Below are 23,794 nucleotides of genomic sequence, written 5' to 3'. Positions count from 1 at the left end.
TGCCAAAAATTATGAAAGCCGATACGTTATTAATACCTGAAAATAGTTTTAAAGTTGATCTGTAATTGCCCAGGATTGTTTTCCCCAACACACAAACAGTTTGACTCACAAAAGTAAATATGATTGAAATAATACACCATGTACTTTAAATTTTGGTGAAAACAGGATAAATGACCTGTATATATATTTTTTGGTGGTTAAGTTAAACCCTCAGTTCATTGGGACGGCAACCAAACGGAAACCAAAGTCGTTGGCACCTTCCAGTGCTCGGTAAACTAAAAAAATCCCTCATATCTCCAAGCTCGGCTGCAGAAAAGCGCTTCATATCCCATTACAAAAACATGCTTTTTTTAGTGAAAGAAAACCACTGCAGTATGCTGAATCGAAGATGCGGACTCGGTGCTGTAGACAGCTATACGTTCCCCAGCCACACTCAACATGGCAGATGGCCGGGCCGCTCCGTCGCTCCGCGCCTCCCTTCGCGCCCGGGTGATGTCACGCAGCCGTGGCCCGTCCTGTACGCCCGCCCGCTGGGAAAACGCGCTGCACCCGAGCGCGAGAGGGAGAGCGCGCCAATGTGACAGCTGAAAAAAATAAAACAGCGACGCGCACACGTACACGCACACGCGCAGCCACACACGCTAGCACTGACGCGCAGGGACGTGCACACCCGCGTACTGACACACGGAGGCGCACACGCACCCGCAGAAACATGCGGCGCGGCGCCTAGGCGGCCCCCAGGCCGGGAGCTCACATCGAACGGCGGGCGAGCCAGGCCATTCTCCGTGAGTACTCAGACGACACGTACTTAACGAAGGCCGCTTTGAAGGCGGACAGACAGAAAGGGGAGCTCGGCCTGCCGACACCGTTTACTGGGTCTGCTTTTAGGTAGCTGGGGAGCTGTGCTTTTTGCGACGGATGACACTATGCATAGCTGGTGCTGCTGGATGCTTAGCATGCTAGCTCGCTAGCTAAGCCTACTCTGTAGCCAGCCAGCTGCCTGGACGAAGCGTGCAGGGTAGCTGTGGCTAAAACCGCACAGAAATCTTGCTGCCTTTGCTCACTTGGCACGTGCAGCTTTATTTCCAATATGCTGTCTTAAATATGCTGCGGAAGAAGCCACAATTATAATAGGACTGGTTTAACAGTTAAACAACTGTCCTTGGAGGCAAATCGTGTATGCGTGTCTCAGTGGTGCATGCACTGAATGAGTAGGAATAAGATCACTTGTCTTCATGTCGTGACATGCGTCGCTCGTGTCATATTTTCCCACATCCATTCGATTCGTTCTTGTGGTTAATACTTCTTGTATTCCCAAACATGGACACACTGACCTAATTTTCCATGCCTTCAGGAGATAGACATTGGTACAGCGTGAAAGCCAGTCAGCTGGTAAAGCCTCACTTGAAAATTTTCCAAACCTTTCATAATCGGAGTGTCGTTTTTTGTTGATTTGGGGCCACTACCAAAGTCAATTTGAAAATAGCTGTTGCCTCTGAAGGAGTTTCCAAAAGGGGATGTGGTGATCATCCCATCATTACTGAATCCATTCAGTGGTTTTGATGGTGCGTTCTCGACCGCCGCTGTCCCCACTGTCTGCTGACAGACAGATTGTTAGGGTCTGATCCGAAACGATAAATGTAGGAATCATATAGATTGTACATGCCCATGGTTCATAGTGCGTGTTAGGGAGAAAAGACGAAACAAAACATGGAACGTCTGAGTCTTGGGCAGTGTTGTGTTTTGATTGAGTGGATGGAAACCTAAACCCTTATTAGTATAGAAATGCAGAAATAATTCTGATTAGCCACTAGGGAAGCATACACGATTTGTCGCTATGTTTACACGTGCCCTGTGTGTGTGGGTGTGTGTCAGATATATATTATATTGTGGGGACCAAATGTCTCCACAATGTAAAAAAAAAACCTATTGTTTTTGACATTGTGGGGACCATTTTTTGGTCTCCACCAGGGGGAATTCAGGTTTTTAAAAGTCTGTGACTGCAGACGAAAAACTAAATATGCCAAAAGTCTTGTATTTTGCTTGGTCATGAAAATGGTTAAGGGTAGGGCAGAGTAGGGGTGAGGTTGACATTGTTGGGATTAGGGTTTTGGCTATAGAAATGAATGGGCGGTCCCCACAAAGATGAATGTGTGTGTGTGTGTGTGTGTGTGTGTGTGTGTGTGTGTGTGTGTGTGTGTGTGTGTGTGTGTGTGTGTGTGTGTGTGAGAGAGAGAGAGAGAGAGAAGGAGGAGATTAATGCTATGGGATCTGAAACACTCAGTATTGAGGTGATATTCTATAATTGAGCTATAAATGTCTCTGATATGGCGGCACAGTGGCGCAGTGGTTAGTGCTGCTGCCTCACAGCAGGAAGGTCCTGGGTTTGGTTCCGGGTCCTTTCTGTGTGGAGTTTGCACAGGTTTCTGCTGGGGTCGCCAGTTTCCTCCCATGGTCCAAAAGCATGTGGGGCAGGTTTATTGGCGAGTTTAAGTTGGTCCTGTGAGTGTGTGCGTCATGCAGTGTGTCAGGGTTGGCTCCTGCCTGCACCCATTGTTCCCGGGATAGGTTCCCCCCCGCAACCCCAGTTTTGATTAAGCGGTTAGATAGATGTCATTGATATAAAATGTACTGAAGTGGTGCTGTGCAGTGGCTGACCTTTTGTGAATATGCCTGTCTGTGCAGTGGCTGACCTTTTGTGAATACGCCTGTCTGTACAGTGGCTGACCTTTTGTGAATACGCCTGTCTGTACAGTGGCTGACCTTTTGTGTATACGCCTGTGCAGTGGCTGACCTTTTGTGAATATGCCTGTCTGTACAGTGGCTGACCTTTTGTGAATATGCCTGTCTGTACAGTGGCTGACTTTTTGTGAATACGCCTGTCTGTACAGTGGCTGACCTTTTGTGTATACGCCTGTTCAGTGGCTGACCTTTTGTGAATATGCCTGTCTGTACAGTGACTGACCTTTTGTCTATAAGCTTGTCTGTACAGTGGCTGACCTTTTGTCTATACGCTTGTCTGTACTGTGGCTGACCTTTTGTCTATACGCTTGTCTGTACAGTGGCTGACCTTTTGTCTATACTCCTGTCTGTACAGTGGCTGACCTTTTGTCTATACGCCTCTCTGTACAGTGGCTGGCTTTTTGTGTATACGCCTGTCTGTGCAGTGGTTGACCTTTTGTGTATACACCTGTCTGTGCAGTGGCTGACCTTTTGTCTATACGCCTGTCTGTACAGTGGCTGACCTTTTGTCTATACGCCTGTCTGTACAGTGGCTGGCTTTTTGTGTATACGCCTGTCTGTGCAGTGGTTGACCTTTTGTGTATACGCCTGTCTGTGCAGTGGCTGACCCTTTGTCTGTACGCCAGTCTGTGCAGTGGCTGACCCTTTGTCTGTACGCCAGTCTGTGCAGTGGCTGACCCTTTGTCTGTACGCCAGTCTGTGCAGTGGCTGACCCTTTGTCTGTACGCCAGTCTGTGCAGTGGCTGACCCTTTGTCTGTACGCCAGTCTGTGCAGTGGCTGACCCTTTGTCTATACGCCTGTCTGTGCAGTGGCTCTGGAGCCTTGTGCTATGTAGACCACCAGCACGCCAGTGGGTAGGTGGACTGTGGCCTTAGGGGACCATGGAGCTGGCAGAGTGTTCCCCTTCCCCCAGCAGTGCCCCGGGTCAGATGACGGTTCCCGGACCTTCCCTCTCACCCTTGGCACAGGACCTGGCACCTCCTGCAAGTGTTGGCTGCACCTTACAGGTAAGGGGGCAGCAGTGTGTTGTTACTGCGATTGGCATCTTGTGTAATAAGCAGATGTTGCTGTGCAGGTGGATGTAAGAGCCCTAGGTGGCAAAATCGATACCATAAATTGATACCATAAATGAATCAGCAATTCGAACTGCTGGATAGACAACCTGGGTGACTCGTAGTAGGTGCAGAAGTCACTGATATGGCTGGTTCATACTTCTCTGCACAAGCGCAACACTCATGTATCCACACTGTGTATGCGGAAATGGAAACGTTCATACTTTGGACATGTGCACAACCTATTGTAGTTATATTTTTATTTTTATTAATAATGATAGAAATTTCTTTTCATCTTCCTTGCACATGCACCACAGCAGTGAAGTTTGAATCTGTTTGTCTATGTTTTACGAAGTCAGAGACCCAGCTCACAGGGTCAGCTTTGGTCAGCTGGCTGGCGTGAGATTTTCAATACGAGACAAGTCTGCGCTCAGACACGCACGCATTTACATGAATGTGGCAGTTTTATTACCTTGTAAATAGTCTGTAGGGTTTGCAAACGACCCCAACGCTCGTCAGAAGCATGCATGTTGGTATTTTGTATGTTGTTTGTTGTATTTAAAGTGGATGCTAGCAAATCGATCATGCGCAGTGTGTCCAGAGCTGCGCGCACACCACTGCGCGCACACCACTGCGCGCACACCACTGCGCGCACACAGATTTGGAGGCATAAATGTCATAAACGTTCGAGCGGACACGTCCGCTGGTACGCGTACGGAGAAATATGAACTAGCCTCAGTACGGAGTCATTCACTTCTTATAATTAAGAGCAATAATATGTGGCAGATATTTATTTTGTCCTCCCCCAGAGTTCCTTTTCTCCAGTAACAAGGGAGGAACCGAATGACAGCGGCGGAGTAACTGGCAACAGTGAGGAAGGGAGAGGTGGCGCCCCCTTTGGGCCTGAAGAAGACGGGACGTCACAGAAGAGTCTCCGGCCCTCAGCCTTCCTGTCCTCCCAGGCCTGGGACTCCGACTCGGAGAAGGAAATGCTCGGTGGTTATAGCTCCTTGTTTGTGTTTTATATTGATCGCACCATATTTTTGGGATGGAAATGTTATGTAAATTCTGTAGTACATTCGTTAGCTCAGTCTTGAGTTTGGAACTTGGAGTCCATAAACATGAAGTGTACATGTACAGCGCCCCCTAGTGTTTATTGCAAATGCACGTTGGCGTTCTTGTATATGACAACAAATAATTGAAACCCAACTTGCTTACTGCGGGTGTGAAAACCAGATGTGATACCAGTGTGCTACAAACCTGCTGAGATCTGAGCATAGTAGCACCTGCCTTGTGAAAGGACTGAAATATGAATGAAAATATGCATGCGGGTGTTTCTCATAGTCCACACATTTAATTTCAGGTGATGAAAAATTTAGTATTTATGTATTTTGCTCTCATTTACTCTCACTGCGTAACTGAACAAACCGTGGGTGTGTGACGTCCCTTGTGATTGGCTGACTGTCGTTTTTTTTTGTTGCGGTTGCGTATCAGAGGAGGAGCTGCAGCACTTTTCGAACCCTCACGGTCTGGCAGCTCACAGCCCTGGGCCCATGCTGCAGTCCCCTTCCTCGGCAACCCAGCAAGACAGGTGAGACAGCGGGGCTGGGAGAACAGGCACTTCACGGACAGAAGGACATATGGCGCCCCCTGGTGTGGAATATAACTCACTGCCGCACAGGGAATGAGTTGGGGATAGGTGACGTGGGACAGCTAGGAGCAGGGCAGACAAAGGGACGGACAGGAGACACCGAGACATCCTGGGGGACTGGTGTCAGGGGAACTGGAACCGCACGGAGGATGCGGAACCTGAGGATGGGCTGTGGGAGAGATGGAGAAGTACGCAGAAGTAGTAGAGTGTGGTAGTGTGACATAGAAGAGGAAGGGGAGAGGGAGATGCTTACAGGATGAGGCCATGTCTGTCCCCCTGGACAGTCCTGCTCCATGCCTGTCCTCACTGCTCCTTCTCGTCTCCAGAACCATGGGGGAGACGGACGAAGTGTCTGAGGGGCAAGAGCACGTAACCCCGGAGGATGCAGAGAGGTGGGACCGGGCCGGTCCAGGCCCACGGTGTGACGAGTCAAAAACAGGACAGCCCGGATCACCAGACTGTGAGTACGGGGCAACTGGGAGCAGGTGGGAGGCAGCCTTCGACCGGGTCCCAGTTGTCGTTTTTGGTGACCGTGCGTAGCGGTTGGCCCCACATGCAGCTGAGCTGACCCCTGGTGGTCGACGATGAATGTATGTAAACATAGCATTATCCTCTGTGTGACACGTCTACTTCCGTGTCCCTGCAGCGGAGGAAGACGGCGTCAGGCAGGGAGTGACCGCACAGCCTGCTGAGCCGCTACCATCCAAAGCTAAACCAAAGGAGGTGCGGATGAAGGGGCCCAGGAACAGCGAGAAGCAGAGGGAGGAGGCGGCAACGCTGGACGTGTACAGCTTCCCCGGGGACTCGGACCCCGAAAGCCCCCCACCGGCACCCTGGGCCCACTGCACCTTCACCCAGCGCCGGAGGAGGAAGCGGGCTTTACTGAGGCCTTTCTCGGGCCTTGGATCGCCTCACCGCGTGACACCAGGGGCGGGAAGGCGGGCCAAAGGCCGGGAGGGGGCGGGGCTCGCCCTGGAAAGCAGGCCCCTCAGGATTGCGGAAGAGGGACAGGGTGGCGGCATGGGGGGCGCCGCTGAGGAGGTGGAGATGGTGGAGAGCAAAGATGCGCCGGATCAGGACGTCTTCACGTGCGTGGAATGTAGCATCTACTTCAAGAAGCAGGTTCACCTGCGGGAGCACATGCAGCAGCACTGCCAAAGCGGGGGGCGGGGCCGGTGGGCACCAGAGGGGGCAGGCGCGGGCCTGGGGTGCAGCGAGTGCGGCTGGGAGCTGGAGGACAGTGTGGCGTTGGAGGAGCACCGGAGGCAGCACCAGGAGTCACGCAAGAAGATCCTAGAGGAGATCAGCAAGCTGGACGAGGAGGGGGTGAAGGGCACGGGTATGGCACAGAGGGGCCCCGATCACAGTGACAGCCAGCAGGAAAGGGGCCCACAGCCCCGCCCCATGGGGGGTCACAGGGGCCTATCTTCCTCCCTGTCCTCGGATGTGGCCCTTAGCCGGTCAGCGCGTGCGGACATGTGGGCCAAAAGCTCGGAGGAGGAGGACTACCCAGGGACCAGCAAAGACCTGCTCAATCCCACCCACCCTCCTATCACCCCTGGCAACAGCACTGGGCCCCCATCCCTCTCTGCGGCTGCGGCCACCCATCGGACGGGTTTGGCCGGCCGCAAAGCGGGGCTCTCCACCAAAGGCAGCTCCCAGCTGTTCCCGGCCCCCCGGAGTGCAGCCCCTGGGCTTTGCCGCAGGGACGTGGCGTTCAAGAGCATTGGGAACAGAAGGGGAGGGAGAAGAGGGGACGATCGGACGAGGGCAGCCGCTGTCACGCCAAAGCCTGAACTGTCAGCTTACGAGTTGGGAGATTCGCAGAAACAGGACCAAACTGTGGGGTCTGAGGGCTCCGAGATGGCCTCAGAGGGGCCACTGTCTGCCCCTAGCGCACTTTGGCTCCCAGGTGAGACCAGGCAACATGTGACTTCCAACACGAACAGCGAAACCTGCCATTAGAGCACACTGAAATACACAGAACGAGCACACTGAGGTCCAGAGAAACACTGGTTTACGTCTCTTCCAGCTCAGCCAGAAAGGATTTTTTAGTTTATTAGTGTCCGTTAAAATTAATATAATGTTAGTTTAATTCCGATTATCGCACAATAGTTTCTCGCCCATGGAGCGAGCGAGAAACGGTCTATAGCAGGGGTGGGCTGTCTTATCCAGAAAGGGCCGTGGTGTACGCGAGTTTTCGCTGTAACTCACACCTGGTTTTGAACAGCTGACCTAAAGGTCATCTCAAAAACCTGCATACGCGCCGGCCCTTCGCGGATAAGATTGGCCGCCCCTGGTCTATAGTAACGACCGTTCAGCAATGATGAATTACTCAAAGCCCATCGCATCTAATTCGAAATTTTGCTTTATGATTGAAAGCAAGAAATCATGAATGGGTGTGTAAATTGAGAACTCGGATACCACTTTTACCTGGGAGCAGATGGAACGAATTCACAGGGGCTATTTTTGCTAGGATTTGGTCAAACGCAGTTGACTCGTGGTTAACTGAAAATCAGCTAACATGAAGGGGTAGGAGTTCGCCCCCCCCCCCCCCCAGTGCTGAGAACCGTGGCCCAGACACAGGAGCGTGAGCTTGAGAAAGAGGGACTATTACGATCAGCCATGGCGTTCACACAGCTGCGTTTGCCTGAATCTCACCATCACGCAGTATTTTTCATTACCAATAATATTCAAAGCACACTCACAGTACTGTGCAAGTCTTACGCAGTCAAAGAAAATGTTTTAAGCCATTTATCTGGGTAGTAAGTGTATATCTGCCCAGAAAAAAAACATTTTAATGTTAAATATGTGCAAATTAGCTAATGCGATTAAAAACTAACAATTATTCGTTCACCAAAAATCTCGTGGTATTTTGTCGGATGGCTAGATGAACACGGATGGCTTAGTCCTGTGTAAGTGTTTGCACAGCCCTGGAGAATATTATTGAGCATTAATGATGTGAATGCGTGCATGCATTGTATGTTTAGCATCTACAGAGTTAAATTGGCTTGGTTTTTTAATTCTGGCAAATGTATTAGTTTGTGTTTTTTTTTTTTTTAGTATTTCTGCTTAAGGCATTTATTGTATGTTGTATATGCTGGGCATCTGCTTGAGGAAATGAAGTCCAGCAAGTGAGAAGCAAAGTTGGGCCGTAATTGGTTTGCTAGACGTTTCCCAACTACAGTTTCCCTATTAAACTGGGCTTCAGCGGGTTTCACTGACTTAGCTGTACATGGTTCATGCGGATGGAGGTAGATCCCTCCCTGCCACTGATGTAGGCCACGCTTACCCCCTCCCCTCCCCCCCCCCCACTCCCCGCAGACTCTGTGCAGGTGCCCACCTCGGCCGTGCGGCTGAAGCGCACTTTCTCTGACAGCCTCCGGGTGGCGGCAGAGAGCCCGGAGCTCACTGGGAGTCAGCAGTACCAGCTCAGGCATGCGGTTCCCCTCGTGCTCATTGAGTCTCTCCACTTCAGCCCTCCACCTTGCTTCTCTGGCGCCAGCCTTAAGATGAGCAGCAGGGCGATTGGTGAGTGACAGCTGAGGCCACTGCACAGACAGGACAGCGACCAGTTTCCCAGTGACTTTTAAATTTTTTTTTTTTTTTTTTTACCAAATCTGGGTCTCCATCAGTGGCCGTAAGTCTGCTTCTCTAGGTGTCATTTCTTTTGGCACAGTATCCTTGTGAGTCGCGTTACTGTCCAGCTGTCTGTGTGCGTTTTCCACATTACTTTTGTAAAATTTTGTCGGTGAACACAAATGACTCCCAGCAGCTGTGTTCAACCAGTTCCTTGATCCTCTCCAGGCAAATCCTCTCTGCTGGTGAAGGATGTCTTTACCTTTTCCCTGAAAAATAAGGGTAAAGAAGCCAATGATGACGAAGAGGAGGAGGAGGAGGAGGATGATGATGATGATGATGAGGAGGAGGAGGTTGACCACGAGTTTAATGATGACGATGAAGAGAATATGTTTTTGTCAGACGAGACACTGGGAGAGGAGGCAGGGATGTTGAAGAACGTAGAGAGGAAGTGTCCATACTGCCCTGATCGCTTTCACAACGGCATCGGCCTGGCCAATCACGTGCGGGGCCACCTCAATCGCGTCGGTGTCAGTTACAACGTCCGGCACTTCATCTCCCCGGAGGAGGTCAATGCCATCGAGAGGAAGTTCTCATACCAGAAAAAGAGGAAGAAAGGTGAGGATCGCAAAGGGGAGGGCGTGTGCCAGAGGGAACTGAATCCCTCAGGCTCTGAGAATTGGTTTAAGGAGTACAGTTTGAAGAGCCTTGGGGAAAGATGGTCACCTTCTAGGTTTCGTTGACTGCCTTTCCCTCTGGCTGCAGTGGCCAACTTCGACCCAGACACCTTCAGCCTCATGCGCTGCGAGTTCTGCAGCGCTGGGTTCGACACGCGCGCCGGCCTGTCCAGCCACGCGCGTGCACACCTGCGTGATTTCGGGATCACCAACTGGGAGGTCACTGTCTCGCCCATCAACATCCTGCGGGAGCTCTTCTCCAGCCGCCCGGACCTGACACTCCCGACCGGGCCCCCTCGAAGCTCGCCTGTCTATGGCCCCGACCTGGAGGATGACTGGGACATGCCAGGGGTCAGTGGGATTGGCGCCATGGACAGTGCACTGTCATCTTTGTCGCCATCCCCGACCCTACCAACAGCACAAGTGGAAGGTGAGTGAAGAGTATACCAAGTGATATTATGACTAATGCAGTACACTGCTGTCAGTTCTGTATGCAGTCTGCTTGTAACTGTGTGTGTGTGTACACATGCGTACAGTACCAGTTAAAAGTTTGGACTCGCCAAGCTGTCTACAAAGGAGAACGATAGTGTCGCATCTCATGACCTGGCCACCTGACCTCAACACAGTCGAGATGGTTTTGGATGAGTTTGACCAGAAATAGAATGAAAAATGGCCAATGAGTACTTAGCATATGTGGGAGCTTCTTCAGGACGGATGGAAAAGCATCCCAGGAGGCCACCTCATGAAACTGGCATAGAGGAGACAGTAGGGGTAGCCAGTCCCTGGAGCAATTGGGGCTAAGGGCCTCGCTCAGGGGCCCAATGGTGGCATTACTCTGCCGAGCATGGGATTTGAACCAGCAACCATTTGAGATACGACTCACAGAGCTGCCCTCACCACCCCCCAACAATTTTTTCGGTCAGTCATAATCCATTTATATTGTATTGTTTTGTAATTTTTATACTTTATTATAAAATATAGAGAGTAATACAAATAAAACTTTGTATGGCTAAGCTAAGTGCATCCAAGCTTTTGTCTGGTACTTGAATATACACTGACATACACGTATGTAGAGTTTGCCACCCGTCTCTTATAATACAGGATCGTCCCGTATAATGTGGCAACCCTGTGCGTACTGCTAGTTGTTGGGATTGGCTTATTTACGTGATCGTCTGCGACATCTTTTTTTTTAACGACGTACAATAGTGGTGGCGGTGTAATAGTCAAATGAAAAAGGAGGATGGTAGGTGAATAATATCTGACTAGTTAAAACGCTCTCGTCGCATATGAAATAAAATCGAACGAATATACGTTTTAAAAATGTCGCAATGTAAATTGTAGAAGCTGGACGGTGGTTTTTTTCCGCCCTCTGCTCGATTCATCACACGTTAAACGCGAATCACCGAGCAGTCGGCTAGATTCGTCACGCCTTCGTGTCGAGTCGGCTGACAGTCGGCTGTATTCGTCACGCCTTCGGCCAACGCGGACTGGCAAGAATGGCCGCCGCCAGCTCCCCGCAAACAGAAGCGGAGTGGCGTCTGTCTGCCGGCGGCCCGGACTCGGTTGCCCCACTGCTCAGCATCGGTTGGTAATGGCAGCACCGTCATATCCGCCGTGCGCCCGTGTTCGGGTTTTAAACACAAAAATGTTAACCTGGTTATCCCGGTTACCCCGGTTAACCCGCCCCTTCTGGTAGATGGATGGCAGGTTAGACGAGCCCATGAAGTGCGAGACCTGGAAAATAAATCGAAGCCGAACGCAGCTAGAAAGCCGTGTCACCGAGGCGGAGTGAGTTAGGGGGCCGCGGACGTCGCGTTTCAGGCCCAGGGGATCGTGCTGTTCTTAAACGGAGGAATCGGGCTGTAACACAAGTTAATCACCAATCTGGGCTGGGTACTTCCCTGCTAAAGCTTCGGGAGCTACAGCATCCCCCTTACGGGGAGGAATGGTTTTTCTTTCGTTTTGCGATTGCGATTGTCGGCAGTATAAATGTTAAAGGAATCCTCTGGATAATCATCCAGGTGATTAATCGTTAAGGTTTCTTGACGTCCGCGTATGCTTTTGGTTTTGATCGTGAAGTCAGCGGTGAGTATGACATTTATCTTCGTCTGATCGTTGCTGGGCTGTGGCGGAATCGACGTTACTGGATTAAGGATACTCTAAAAACTTAGACAAGTCCTTTTGCTGATTTAAAACAAGGCTGTCGGGGTTTAAAGCATAGAGTGGAATTCAAATGAATGAGAGCTGTCAAGGTAGGATACCGTCAGTCCTGTAAACGCTCTATAAATATACTTTGACATTTTTATCCATTTTATATTACTTTAATAGCATAAAAACACCACACCAAAAATATATTTAAGTAGCAACAGTACTTTTTAATCTAATTCAGTTTGATTGAGCAGTGTCCTTTGGCCTACTGTGGCCTCGAGTGCTTTTTATTTTTGTATGTAGTCAGAGATGCCTCTATCTTTTTATTTTAGTATTTATTGCTGTTTTTTGTCCGAGTCACCAAAATTTTGTTGCAGACATACAAAGATAGATAGATAATGAACTGTCCTGTCTGTCTGTCTCTTTAATCGGTTTATTTGCACTGACTTATAGATTAATTGAAGCTGCTGCTTGAGTCCTGTTTAATTGAATAGTATGTACAGTCGTCTGGATACAGACGGCATTGTGACCAGATAAGTGAACCAGGGAGGATTGTTGTGCTTCAGGTGGAGAAGACGACCAGATGCCAGATGCGGAGGATGATGCGACCGGGCTTCCCGGGAGCAGGAGTGCAGCCCCCTCGGACCTCGGGACTACGGACACCCCGTCGCCTGAGGACCCTGATGACAAATCCGAGAGCGGTGAGCGTGCGGGACATCCCACGTCTGAGGTGGAGACGATGAGGGCCGCGATTGGTCGGCCTGGAAACAGAGGCACGTGGACGTACCGCTTTCCCTGACATTTTTTTCTTCTTCTTTTTTTTCCCTTTTTCTCGCTCCCTGCAGCCGGCAGCCTGCTGAAATGCGAAGTGTGCGCCGCCCCCTTCGAGACGCGGCGGGGCCTGTCCAGCCACGCCCGCTCACACCTGCGGCAGCTGGGTGTGGGCGTATCGGAGAGCAGCGGGGCACCCATCGACCTGCTCTACCAGCTCATCAAGGAGCGCGATGGACGCTTCTCCCCTCTCCCCACCCCGCCGTCCGTGGCCAAGAAAAGTCACGGCGGGGGTTCTGTGCCACGGAAAGAAGCCACGGGAGGAGTAGCGTCTGGCAAGGGGCCCGTCTCTGAGCCCAGAGCCGCCCTCTTCTCCCCACTGGTCCCCGGTGACAGAGCACCGCCCTCTGGGGCCCGGGCCTCCTCACCAATGGTGTTTGCTAAGTCCCGCTCAGCATCCCCCGTGTTGCGGAAAGCCCCCATCTCCTCCCTGCTCCCTACCTCCTCCCCCCTGCGCTCCCTGGAGTCCAAACCTGGCCCTGTGAAGTCCCCCTCTGCCTCCATTGCCTCCCCGGCCTCTACCAAGCCTTTTTGGGCCCCACAGGAGACGGACGCCCCCCTGAACCTAAGTAAGCAGAACTCGGCATTACATTGTTAGTATAACCTGCCCACTAGGCACTATTACACAACCGTTACATTCCTTTATCTTTCCTTCTATCTTCCATCTGCATGTTCATTCAATTTCAATGCAACAGCGCAAAACCCCCAGAGGGTTGAATGATCTTTATATTGGTGTAAATCTACGCTGTTACGCCTGTCAAAGTGTGTTAGCTTAGCCGTCTCAAAACCTCTGCTAAATCACCCCATCTACAGCAACCTTTCAATACACCCACGTGTGGCGCCCTTCCTATAGCTAATCAATATTCCATTGACTAATTAAGTAAATTAAATAACCTGGTGCTGAAATATAATAAATACATGCAATGGCTGGGGTGCCCCTGAGGAGAGGTTTGGGAACCCTAAAACCGTGGGGGTGTGAGGCAGGAGTGCCCCCCCCTAAGCCTGCCGTCTGTTACTTTACATTTACTCTATTAATCCCAGCGTAGAGTTTAGCTCCTTCTTGGCCTGCTTGTCTTCCAGCCTCCGTTGAAGGGGAATCCAACAAGGACATCGTGTGCCAGCTGTGTGGGGCCTGGTTCGAGACACGCAAGGGCCTGTCCAGCCACGCCAGGGCGCACCTGCGTCACTTCGGGGTGGTGGACGCGGAGACCAAGGGCTCCCCCATCGACTACCTGAACCAGCTCATCCACACCGACGACTTCAAGCACAGAGCCAGCGGCCTGCTGCCCAACCTGCTGGAGGTGGCCTCTGCTCCCAGCCTCTCCCCACCTTCCTCCTCCCACTCCACCAAGCGCCTGTCCCTGTCCTCGCCTTCCGGAGGGCTGCACAAGGCCATCTCGCACGGGCCAAGGAGTCCCCACACCAAGCGGCCCAAGCCTTCGGGACAGGAGAGGGCCGCCCTGCAGGTGTTCCGTCTGAGTGGCAGTGAGCTGTCGCCCCTCACGCATGGTGAGTCCCAGCAAGCTGGTGTGGTTGGGGAGGCGGCGGGATGGACATGTGGTCATGTGACTGGTCATGTGACAGAGGGTCTGAAACCCCATTCAGTGTCACACATACAGATTTTTGGTGCTACTGTTATGCAGTTTCCTTATTAAATTTTATCAGATATTTCCACAGTTTGTACCCCATACGGGAAAAATGCCCCGGGTAGGGAAATTGACTGGGTGGGAGAAGAGAAGTTATATTGTATTAATAGTGTACAGTACAGGCTTTCAGTTTGGAAGTTAGACATAAGAAAGGAGCCAGCAACCTAGTAGCCAACGGCCTCTCGAGATCCTAACTCCTTTGATTGTAATTAGTACTTTCCAAGGTCACCTCTTGACTTTCTAACTTTTCTAAGCACATTTTGTTGCTTTTTTATTAGAATCTTTTCTTAACTCCTGTCTTGAATGTAGAATATCACGTTTATATCGATCATGTCCTTCTGTTGCCCTTACTTCTGTTTTTCCACAGTTAGCAGACTTGGGCAGACTAGCATAAACACCCCTGTATGTTTTATCAGCTTAATCTCCTCTTAATATTAAGTCAGTCAAATTAATCAACTTCATGATATGTGTGCATATGTTTGATTAATTTGCTCTTGAATAACAAGGTCCTGTCACCCTCTTGTCTTCCTTCAATCTTTCCTTCCACGCCGTGCTCATCCGCTGTGCTCGCAGGTGAGCCGTCTAAGGAGATCGGCTGCGAGTTCTGCGGGGAGTACTTCGAGAACCGCAAGGGCCTGTCGAGCCACGCGCGCTCGCACCTGCGCCAGCTGGGCATCACCGAGTGGTCGGTGAACGGCTCGCCCATCGACACGCTGCGGGAGCTTATTGCGCGCCGCGGGCTGCCCTGCGCTCTGCCCCTACGGCCCCTGAAGTCGCCCCCACCTTCACCGAGCTCCCCTCGCTCCCCCCCGCCCATCTCCCCGTCCTCCCCCAACTCGGGCAAACGCCCACCTTTCGCCCTACCCCAGAGCCACACGCCCACGGCCCGCAAGGTTGGCTCCATGCTGCCAGCCAAACCAAAGCCCGAGCCAATGCAGGTGGAGCTGAGCAGACCGGGCCCTGCGGCAGGGGGGGGCAGCTTCAGCGCTGACCCTGTTCCCCCGAGCTGGACCAGTCATGACACCACCCTGTCCCTCAGCCTCGGTACAGCCACGTCTCCTGTCGTGTTTTTGCTATTATTGCCAGTTAATGCTGAAAAAAAGATAAAGCAACATGCATTTCGTTTATACAGGTCACACTCCATACGTTTCTGCCTCTGGGTTTCTGTGTGACTCATTATGACTCCCCTTCTGTTTCCTGGCAGCCTGCATGTGGGACATATAATGAGAGATTTGAAAAGGAATGGGGGAAAAAAACCAGCCCACCCAAGATTAGCCATAAATGGTCAGATACGTTCTTGCCGTTTTCAATTCACTGTTTTCCTCTTCCTCCGCCTCCCCAGCGCCGCCTCTGGATCCGGAGCCGACCCGGGATATCCGCTGCGAGTTCTGCGGGGAGTACTTCGAGAACCGCAAGGGCCTGTCGAGCCACGCGCGCTCGCACCTGCGCCAGCTGGGCATCACCGAGTGGTCGGTGAACGGCTCGCCCATCGACACGCTGCGGGAGCTCATGCGCAAGCGGGGCGCCGTCCCCGCATCTGCTGCTCCAATCAAGAAGGAGCCTGGGTTTGGGGGCGGGGCCTGGGAGGAGCTGGCCTACCTGCCGCCCAAGTTCTCCCGCAAGTCGCCGCTGACCATGGTACACCCGGGGCCTCGGTCACTCAAGCACGGGGGGCCCTCCCTTTCCACCGCGCCCTTAAATGGGAAGGGAGCTGGCTTCGCAGGCGTATCCTTGCTAGGGAAGAGGCCCCTCCCAGAAGTGCCTCACCCGCTGGAGAAGGCCAAGCCCAAAACATTCTCACCCTCGCCTCTCGATTTCTCCTTCAAGGGGAAGTCGTCCCCTGAAAAGTTTGCGGCCGCCACTTCAGGTAGGTCTGGGAGGGAGGTGTTCTGGCCTTTTGCACTTGAGGCTGTACATTTCTAAACATTTACTGGCTGAGGGATGTTTGTGTAATGGGAGTTTTCACTAGAAGCATCTTTGCAGCAAATGCCGCCATCCTTGCTGTCGGACCTCCTGACCTTTCATTGCCCCCCTCCAGTTGACGCCAGCTGTGAGCTGTGCGGCTACTACTTTGAGAACCGCAAGGCCCTGGCGAGCCACGCCCGTGCCCACCTGCGCCAGTTCGGCGTGACCGAGTGGTGCGTCAACGGCTCCCCCATTGAGACGCTGAGCGCCTGGATGCGCAGCCGACCGCACAAGGTGGCCGAGATGCACCGTCGCTACCTGCAGGGCGACCGTCCCTTTCCCAAGAAGGTGAGACCCCTGGGTGCCGATGCCCAGGCCTGGTTGCCGCCTGCAGGCCCGTCGTTGCCCAGTTCCTCTCCATTCCACTGGGCCACCAGACGGGAGTCCATTCTCCTTGCTTGTGTGTGTGTGTGTGTGTGTGTGTGTGTGTGTGTGTGTGTGTGTGTGTGTGTGTGTGTGTGTCAGCTTGTTAGCTGCGTCTCCTCATACGCACCTCCCTCTCTCTTCCACAGAAGTGTGGCTCCGCCTCTGTCACCCCTCTAAGCGCCGACTCCAGGGATGCCACGTCCTCAGGCCTGCACAAGCCCCCGTCGTCACATCGGCCCAGCTTGGGGTCGCCCCTGGGCCGGCGGGCAGGTCGTGAGGTCACCAGCGCCCCCTGGGGGGCCAGTGCCTCGCTGCAGCAGGGGTCCCACGGGATGTCCCGCCAGGCTCTGCCATCACACTCACAGGTGGCGAGGAGTGAGCTCAATGTGCGCTCGCCCCGAGGTGAGGTGATAGGCGTGCGCACACCCCCTCCCTGCTGTGTGGGGCCTGAGAGATGGGGTGGCCTGCAAAGTGCCCGATGCCTCACTGGTGTATTTAAGCTGGTGTCTGTGTCCCACCTCTTGTAGGTTTTGAACGTCGCCCCCCAAAGCATTTATCCCATTCTGAAAGCGGCGAGAGGGACAGCCGACCCCCGCAGACCCCCCGCACCAGCACCATCCCAGCTCTCGTACCAAAGCCCCCCTCCACCCCACTGGTCAAGCTGGTGGGCAAGGTCTACTCTCTGAAGTGCAGGTGGGTGAAAGGGTTTGGGGGGGGGGGGGGGGGCAGGTTTTCCTCAGCAGAGACTGAAGGCCGGTATCTAACCGCATGCGGCAGCATGTGGTGCAGTCATGTGACAGGGCTCGGGGGAGGAGCCTTAGTGTTGCTCCGGGCTGGTGTTTCGTTAAAGGCGGTTCTCCCTGCCGTGTCCCCAGGTTCTGCGAGGTGGAGTTCCACGGCCCGTTGTCCGTGCAGGAGGACTGGGTCAGGCATCTGCAGCAGCACATCCTGGAGCTCAACTTCAACAAATCTGAGCCTCCCTCCACCCCCGGCTCGGGTCCCGCCCCCACCCCAGGCCCCGCCCTCACAACCCCGCCCTCGGCCACGCCCCCAGCTCCTGCCCAGGAAAGCATTCCGGGCGCCTCCACTCCGACCCCAGTCCCCACCTCCAGTCCCACTCCGGTCGCCAGCCCCATCCCATCTCCCAGTCCTAGCCCCGCCCTAACCCCTGCCGCGACCCCGACTCCGGTTGCCACCCCCACCCCCACGTCTACCCCTGTCACCACACAGGAAGTGTGATCCCCACTCCCCCCCCCCACGCTCCTCCCCCCACTTCCTCCATTAGTCTGTTCCTCTTCCTACTTCTCCTCTTGTAACTACATATCAATTGTGCCATTAGTTTTAAATTCACTCTTTTAAAGAAGACAGTCTACGAAGGGGTGCCCCATTCCTGGACACAAGGCAGAGAGGCTGGAGTTTTCCGTGGCTCGGCAGGGGATGGGGGGGAGGGCAGAGCTTGGGGTGGAGAGGGGAGCCTGATAGGAATTCCCTGCTTCCCTTTTCAGCTCCTTAGTCCTGGGAGGATTCTTTCTCTTTAGTGGGATTATCCGGTGCTGTGGCACATTCAGACGCATGTGTTAGCCAGGCACACGGGACGGTGGGCACAGTGCTGCCCAGTCAGCGAGTCTCCAGTGTTGAAGCAGGGGCTCTTCAGCACTCTACCCCCCCCTGTGACGCAGCCCCACCTCCACCCCCTGGCTGGTTATGCTGTAAGAACTGTGGCTGGGGTCTGAGGTGCAAAGGCCTGTGAGCTCATTAGTGGGAACAAACGGGCCGACGGCCACGTATTAGTGACTTGGCACTCTGAACGTGTGGAGCTTTGCTTATTGCAGCATATGAAGCTGATCTGAATGTACCTCTCTGCCGGGTGGGGGGGAGGGGGGGGGACTTTGGACGACCCCAGTAAGCACACTGTGACCAAAGATGCATCGGACAGCTTGACTGTCGACGAGCTTGGTGTTGACAAATGGACGCGGACAACCTGAAGACAGATTTGGGCCCCGTGGTAGAGAGGGCAGAACTCTGGAGAGGTTGGCGCTGAGCTTGGAGCCACGGTTATAGGATGCTGCCCGCTCCCGTATTCTGGCTGCAGGATCCGCAAGTCCCACAGAGCACAGGGTCGGACTGAACGCGGTCCTGCTCCGCCAGAGCAGAGGCAGGCCTTAGTCCCTCAGTCACTCAGTACGTGCCAAAGAAAGGTGTTTACTCCTGTCCCACATCCGTAAGCTGTATGTGCACAAGCATCTGCAGCGTAGAGTCTGAGCTGCCCAGGTCATGTGGCCTCACTTTAAGATAATAGGAACGGGACAGTGAAGCACTCAGTGTTTCTTTCCTTTCTCTGTACTGTGTGTGTGTGTGTGTGTGTGGTGTGTGTGGGGGGTGGGTGGGGGGCACATTTTTGCTCAACAGCAGTAATAATGGTCCAGCTATGTTCGCCTGTCTTTCTGTCTCGTATTTTCCTGTTCGGCTGCTGTCTTCAGGAGGATGGGCCTCGTGTGTGTGTGTGTGTGTGTGCGTGTGTGTTAACGCTCTGCATCAGGACGTCGTCAGTGAAGCGAAGCAATAACTGGGAGGGTCCATGTCCGAGATGTTGACGGCTGTTTCAGCATTAATCACATTCCCCCCCCCCCACCCTGTCACTTTCTGACCCTTAATATCTTCCCATCCCTCTAAGGGAATATATAACTACATGTACTTATTAAACGACTAAGACTATTATTTTATTATTATTTACCTCTTAAATGGCTAGCTACGAAATGTGATCTTATTGTCTTTTTTTGATTTGATTTGAACTTTTTTTATGCTTCGTTTTTAAATGCGATCTGCGCTTCATTTCTCAGTAAAGGGAGATACAGCATAAGTACTTTTTAAACTGTTTAGCATAATTTTCATAAAGCTGAAGTCCTGGTGCTGGAGAGAGGAGGGTGTCGGGGCACAAAAGGAGCAGTCTTCTCTTGGGGGTTAGAGGACACTAAATTTCTTTCCGAAGGGGGTGTTTCCGGATCGGCGGACATTAGGGTTCTGTCTGGTATTGAGTAGGTGATTGTCGATGTCTGGAAATGTAAACTCCCCCCCCCCAACCTTTGGGATTTGCCTATATCAGAAGGCCGGTGTGACTGGCCACTTGGTGGGAGGGGGGCCGGGCTTCGTGGGTACAAGAACAAGTGCAATGTGTGTTGACCGCGGGAATGAAAGCACTTCTGTTCAGAGAGCGATGTGTGTCGGTTCCCCAGCGATCAATAAAATGTGATTGATATCCAGCCTCAAATGAAGCCTTTTCTTTGCATGCATCTCCAGTCCCCCGTTGTTCTACTGCTGCCCAGAGGCAAAACACCATATATTCATCTTTTTGAATTGAATTAATGACCAAAATCGGGTTTCTTAATCCCTTTCATCTTAAGAAAAAAAATCGTAGTTCTGCAATACTGGTGTTGCCTGATACACATACAGACTTTGAAACCCCTTAACTCCCTTTCTTAGTTTGTCAGTGTTTTGCCTTTCTGGGGCAGTATAGAGATACGCCTTAAGTAGCTGACCCAGACTGAATCTGTATTCGGATCATGTGCTTTTCGTCATGCTCGCTTGGGATTCCTCTGGGTTTGCTTGTTTTCTCCCACAGTCTGACACGGAAGCTGTAAACTGTGAATTCCGACAAGTGTGTGTGTGTGTGTGTGTGTGTGTGTGTGAGAGAGAGAGAGAGAGGGAGAGAGCTGTCCGCAGGCTGGTGTCCTGTCCAGGCTACATCCTGCCCAGGGGTGCAGATGGGGGTGGTGGGGGGGTACACATTCCCCCCAGTTTTGACTCATCCTACATGGCTGGGTGCTCTTAAAGGTTGAAACCTTTTGCTTACTGTTTGGTCCCCCCCCCTTAAAAAATCTCTCCCATGCCCCTAACTCTGCCTAATGATAGTTCTCATGAAGGAGTGACTTGACACGAACATTTCAAAGAAAATTACTTTGAATTTCTTCAGTACTTCAACCATAAATTTTCTGAAATTCGTGCGTAATTCCCAGACCTATACTGTCCCATCAATCTTCAAATTGAAATATCATTTCCAAGGAAAAGACGCTTCTTGTCAGTCATCATTCCCTGACTCATGCAGAGGCAATGCAGAGTAAAGTAATGCCGCCGATCGATCTATAGATTTTCCGTAACCACTGTTAAGACAGGATGTTTTAAACCCGTCTCAGGACGCATAGGCCACAAGGCAGGGGAGACTAGCCAAGATGTCTGCCCGTTGTAGGACACGCACGTATATAAACCACAAACGATTTACTGGCTCTGGAAGGAAGAACTCGGATACTGCAGAAATGCTTCATGTACAGAGCAGAAATCAAACCCCCGATGTCCGAGATATGACAGATATACGTAATTAAGATGAATATTAATTTAGACTACATTGCATTCAACAATGACAATGGACAAGGTAAAAAAAACTGGCAGTTCACTGACTGCATGAACAGGTAATGTCAAGAAACTTGTACCGGCAAGAAATTTCCAGCCGGTTATAGGCCTAATTGTCAGGCGCACAAATGTTAATAATTTTTCCGCGAAAACTTTCTCCATGAAGATTCATGCTTTTACAGCAAGCCCATTTTCAAGCGAACAATGGCATTTCTCTCGATTCCGATGCAGGACAGAGTTAAGATTTTCTCATGTATCCGTCGGCCGGGAATTATTGTGAATCACAAAATGCTTTTCCTTGTATTTTCTTTGTATTTTTCTTGTATTATCTAGATGAGTGATGTTTGACGAACTTACTGGAGATGGTAAAAATGCAAATACGTTTTCCATACTCTGAAGGGAATGCATTTATTTGGGTTTTGCAAACGCTGTTTGATAGTCGAAGGTCTGGGGGAAAAAACTCAGTAACGTTAATTTATGAGAGGACCCAGAAAAAAATATATACAGTCGTCCATCGTCACTTCGCGCTTCGACTTTCGCGGCTTCACTCTATCGCGGTTTTTTGTATATTCATTAAAAAGTTGACCGAGACAGTGAAAATGATACATCACTACGCATCGGAAGCATCTTTGCTTTTCGCAATTAAATGTACAATAATAATATGATATTTGTAACGTCTAATATCTCTTATTTTGTCTAATATATTGGGTAATAGGACTGTAATTGTCATGACCTGCCTGTATGATCCTCCTGTGTCACGCCCCCTTATTAACCACGTGTGCAGCCTCGATTGTGATCAGCTGTTTTCTGTCAGTTTGATTCCTCCGGTCTATTTAAGTCCACGACAGAGTCTGTAAGCCCAGGTCTGTCATTGACGTTTTGTTGTTACATGGTCCTGTGTCCCACATTTGGAGTGATTCCAAATAAACCCTTCGATCTTGATTCCGTGTCCAGCAATCATAAGATAATGGTGACTAAGGGTAGAGACTTGGAAATCCTGCTTTGGTCGTTCACGCTACTATTCCGTGTGATGACGTCATCATTTTTTCAGCGGTGGCTACGGGATGTGTGCGAAAAGGCGGTTTTCGCGGCTAGCTCTGCATTAAACTTATGAGATATCCGCCGTTTTGAATAATTTATTTATCCTTGATTTTCCTATTTTTTTACCGGATCAAAATCGGTTCAGTATTCGCGGAGCAACAACAATTTGAAAACAAGGTAACTTTCACGCACTAAATAAAAATCGAAAGAATCGTGGGGCATCGATTATTTGTGCACAGGCATATTTATTGTACCCTAAATGTGAAAATTGCCAACTATGATGACGATTGATGCATGCCCACACTATACTATCGTGTGCCCACTTCAGGATGATTTGAAGGGATTTTATGTGCTGTACGAAGGATGGATCAATGTCACGTGACCACCGATCTGGCTCATGATTGGTTGGACATCATGCCAGTTAATGTAGATACCCCCAAGTAAATTTAAATTTCAACATTCAACAACAAAAATCACTAAGATTGGTTAGATATTGGCAAAGTTATGGTTGTTTTTAGTGCACCATGCCCTATTTACAATTTCTTACATTTATTGAATGAGGCGCAGGCTGCCCTCCGCCTATGCAGAGCGAAGTTGTTCTAAGTAGTTACAGTTTTTTTCTACAGTTCAAATTGTAATTACATTAGAACAAAAATCCAATTTCAGGCATATTAAATCTTCAATATCTCTGGTTCTATTAAAGATATATTGACAAATGAGGCATCATTTTTTATGTTTTTTTAATCTCTTTCCATTCAAATAGGTGTGAGTTTATCAAGACACCTTGGTGAAAAATTTCCAAGTACCTACTAAAGGGTGTTCTTTCATTTCTAATAATGTTAAAATTCGTAATTAGAAGGTCGTAAACAGGTTTTCTATGCTCCAACTACGAAAATATTCGATGTATAAATAAAGAATCCTGCTTCGCTTAAATCCACTTATCGCGGTAGAGTCTGGAACTGATTAACCGCGATAAACGAGGGCCGATTGTCCTCACCATCTGGGTAAAAAACATGCCTGCTGCTTCCTAACTGCATTACTGATAACGGCCACCAGAGGGAAGTGAATGGGTTTATAAAACTCGCGCTTACCCCCTGAGCAGATCGTTTGACACGCGCCGCATGTTACTTTGCGTTCAGCTGTGTTGTTTTGATTCAACACAAACACAAACAAATTATGCGCGCACACATATATATATATATGGTGAAGACAATATTTACCTAAATACATAATGTGAACCCACTTTTGATCTGCTATAAACCGCAGAGGATTTCATTTAATATATACACAGTGTTCTGTACTTATGTTGTTTTGTGTTAATTTGCCAAAATGAATGTGACTTTTAGCCATTTTTGCAGAAGTTTTATAAATGCTGTAAGAGAACAAATGGGTGTGTATTAGAGAGAGCTTGTTGAAATGTCCAAGTTTACACATTATGCGCGATGATGAGGAATGTGACGTATCTTCAAAATGATACGGTTAAGGGATTTATTATAATGGTTACTAATCATATTTTTAAAAATGCTAGTTTCCAGGAGTTTGAATCTTGATTTAATGAGTAAGATGGCAGAGTGAAATGGATCAATATCATTATCAGACAATGAATAAAAAAATGGTAATGAAGGAAAATAAAATTTTTATGATTTTATTCTTTTAATTTTTATGCTGAGAGGAAGTTCGGGCGGCGGCTG

At 50.6% G+C, this 23,794-nt stretch overlaps 1 protein-coding gene across 3 annotated transcripts; it reads left to right on the top strand.

Annotated features, from left to right (window-relative positions):
* Nucleotides 1-513: 513 nt before the first annotated feature.
* Nucleotides 514-19,926, top strand: LOC125741825 (protein Wiz-like). 3 transcript variants are annotated; one of them, XM_049013218.1, is made up of 18 exons: nt 514-785; nt 3,553-3,750; nt 4,605-4,791; nt 5,290-5,386; nt 5,773-5,906; nt 6,093-7,358; nt 8,771-8,977; nt 9,254-9,643; nt 9,791-10,132; nt 12,417-12,551; nt 12,696-13,250; nt 13,762-14,190; nt 14,901-15,371; nt 15,670-16,194; nt 16,366-16,580; nt 16,805-17,060; nt 17,186-17,351; nt 17,534-19,926. In XM_049013218.1, the coding sequence occupies exons 2-18, from the start codon at nt 3,625-3,627 to the stop codon at nt 17,895-17,897; spliced, it is 5,865 nt and encodes a 1,954-aa protein (XP_048869175.1). In that variant the 5' UTR covers nt 514-785; nt 3,553-3,624; the 3' UTR covers nt 17,898-19,926. The 3 variants fall into 3 exon arrangements, with proteins under 3 accessions (XP_048869175.1, XP_048869174.1, XP_048869176.1); XM_049013217.1 differs by having other exon boundaries at nt 514-3,750; XM_049013219.1 differs by lacking the exon at nt 514-785 and having other exon boundaries at nt 3,627-3,750; nt 4,582-4,791.
* The last annotated feature ends 3,868 nt before the right edge of the window (nt 19,927-23,794 follow it).

The sequence above is a fragment of the Brienomyrus brachyistius genome, chromosome 5 (genome assembly GCF_023856365.1).
Source record: "Brienomyrus brachyistius isolate T26 chromosome 5, BBRACH_0.4, whole genome shotgun sequence".
Lineage (NCBI taxonomy): Eukaryota > Metazoa > Chordata > Actinopteri > Osteoglossiformes > Mormyridae > Brienomyrus > Brienomyrus brachyistius.
The sequence above is the reverse complement of the archived record's forward strand: the minus strand, read 5'-3'. Positions and strand labels throughout refer to the sequence as shown.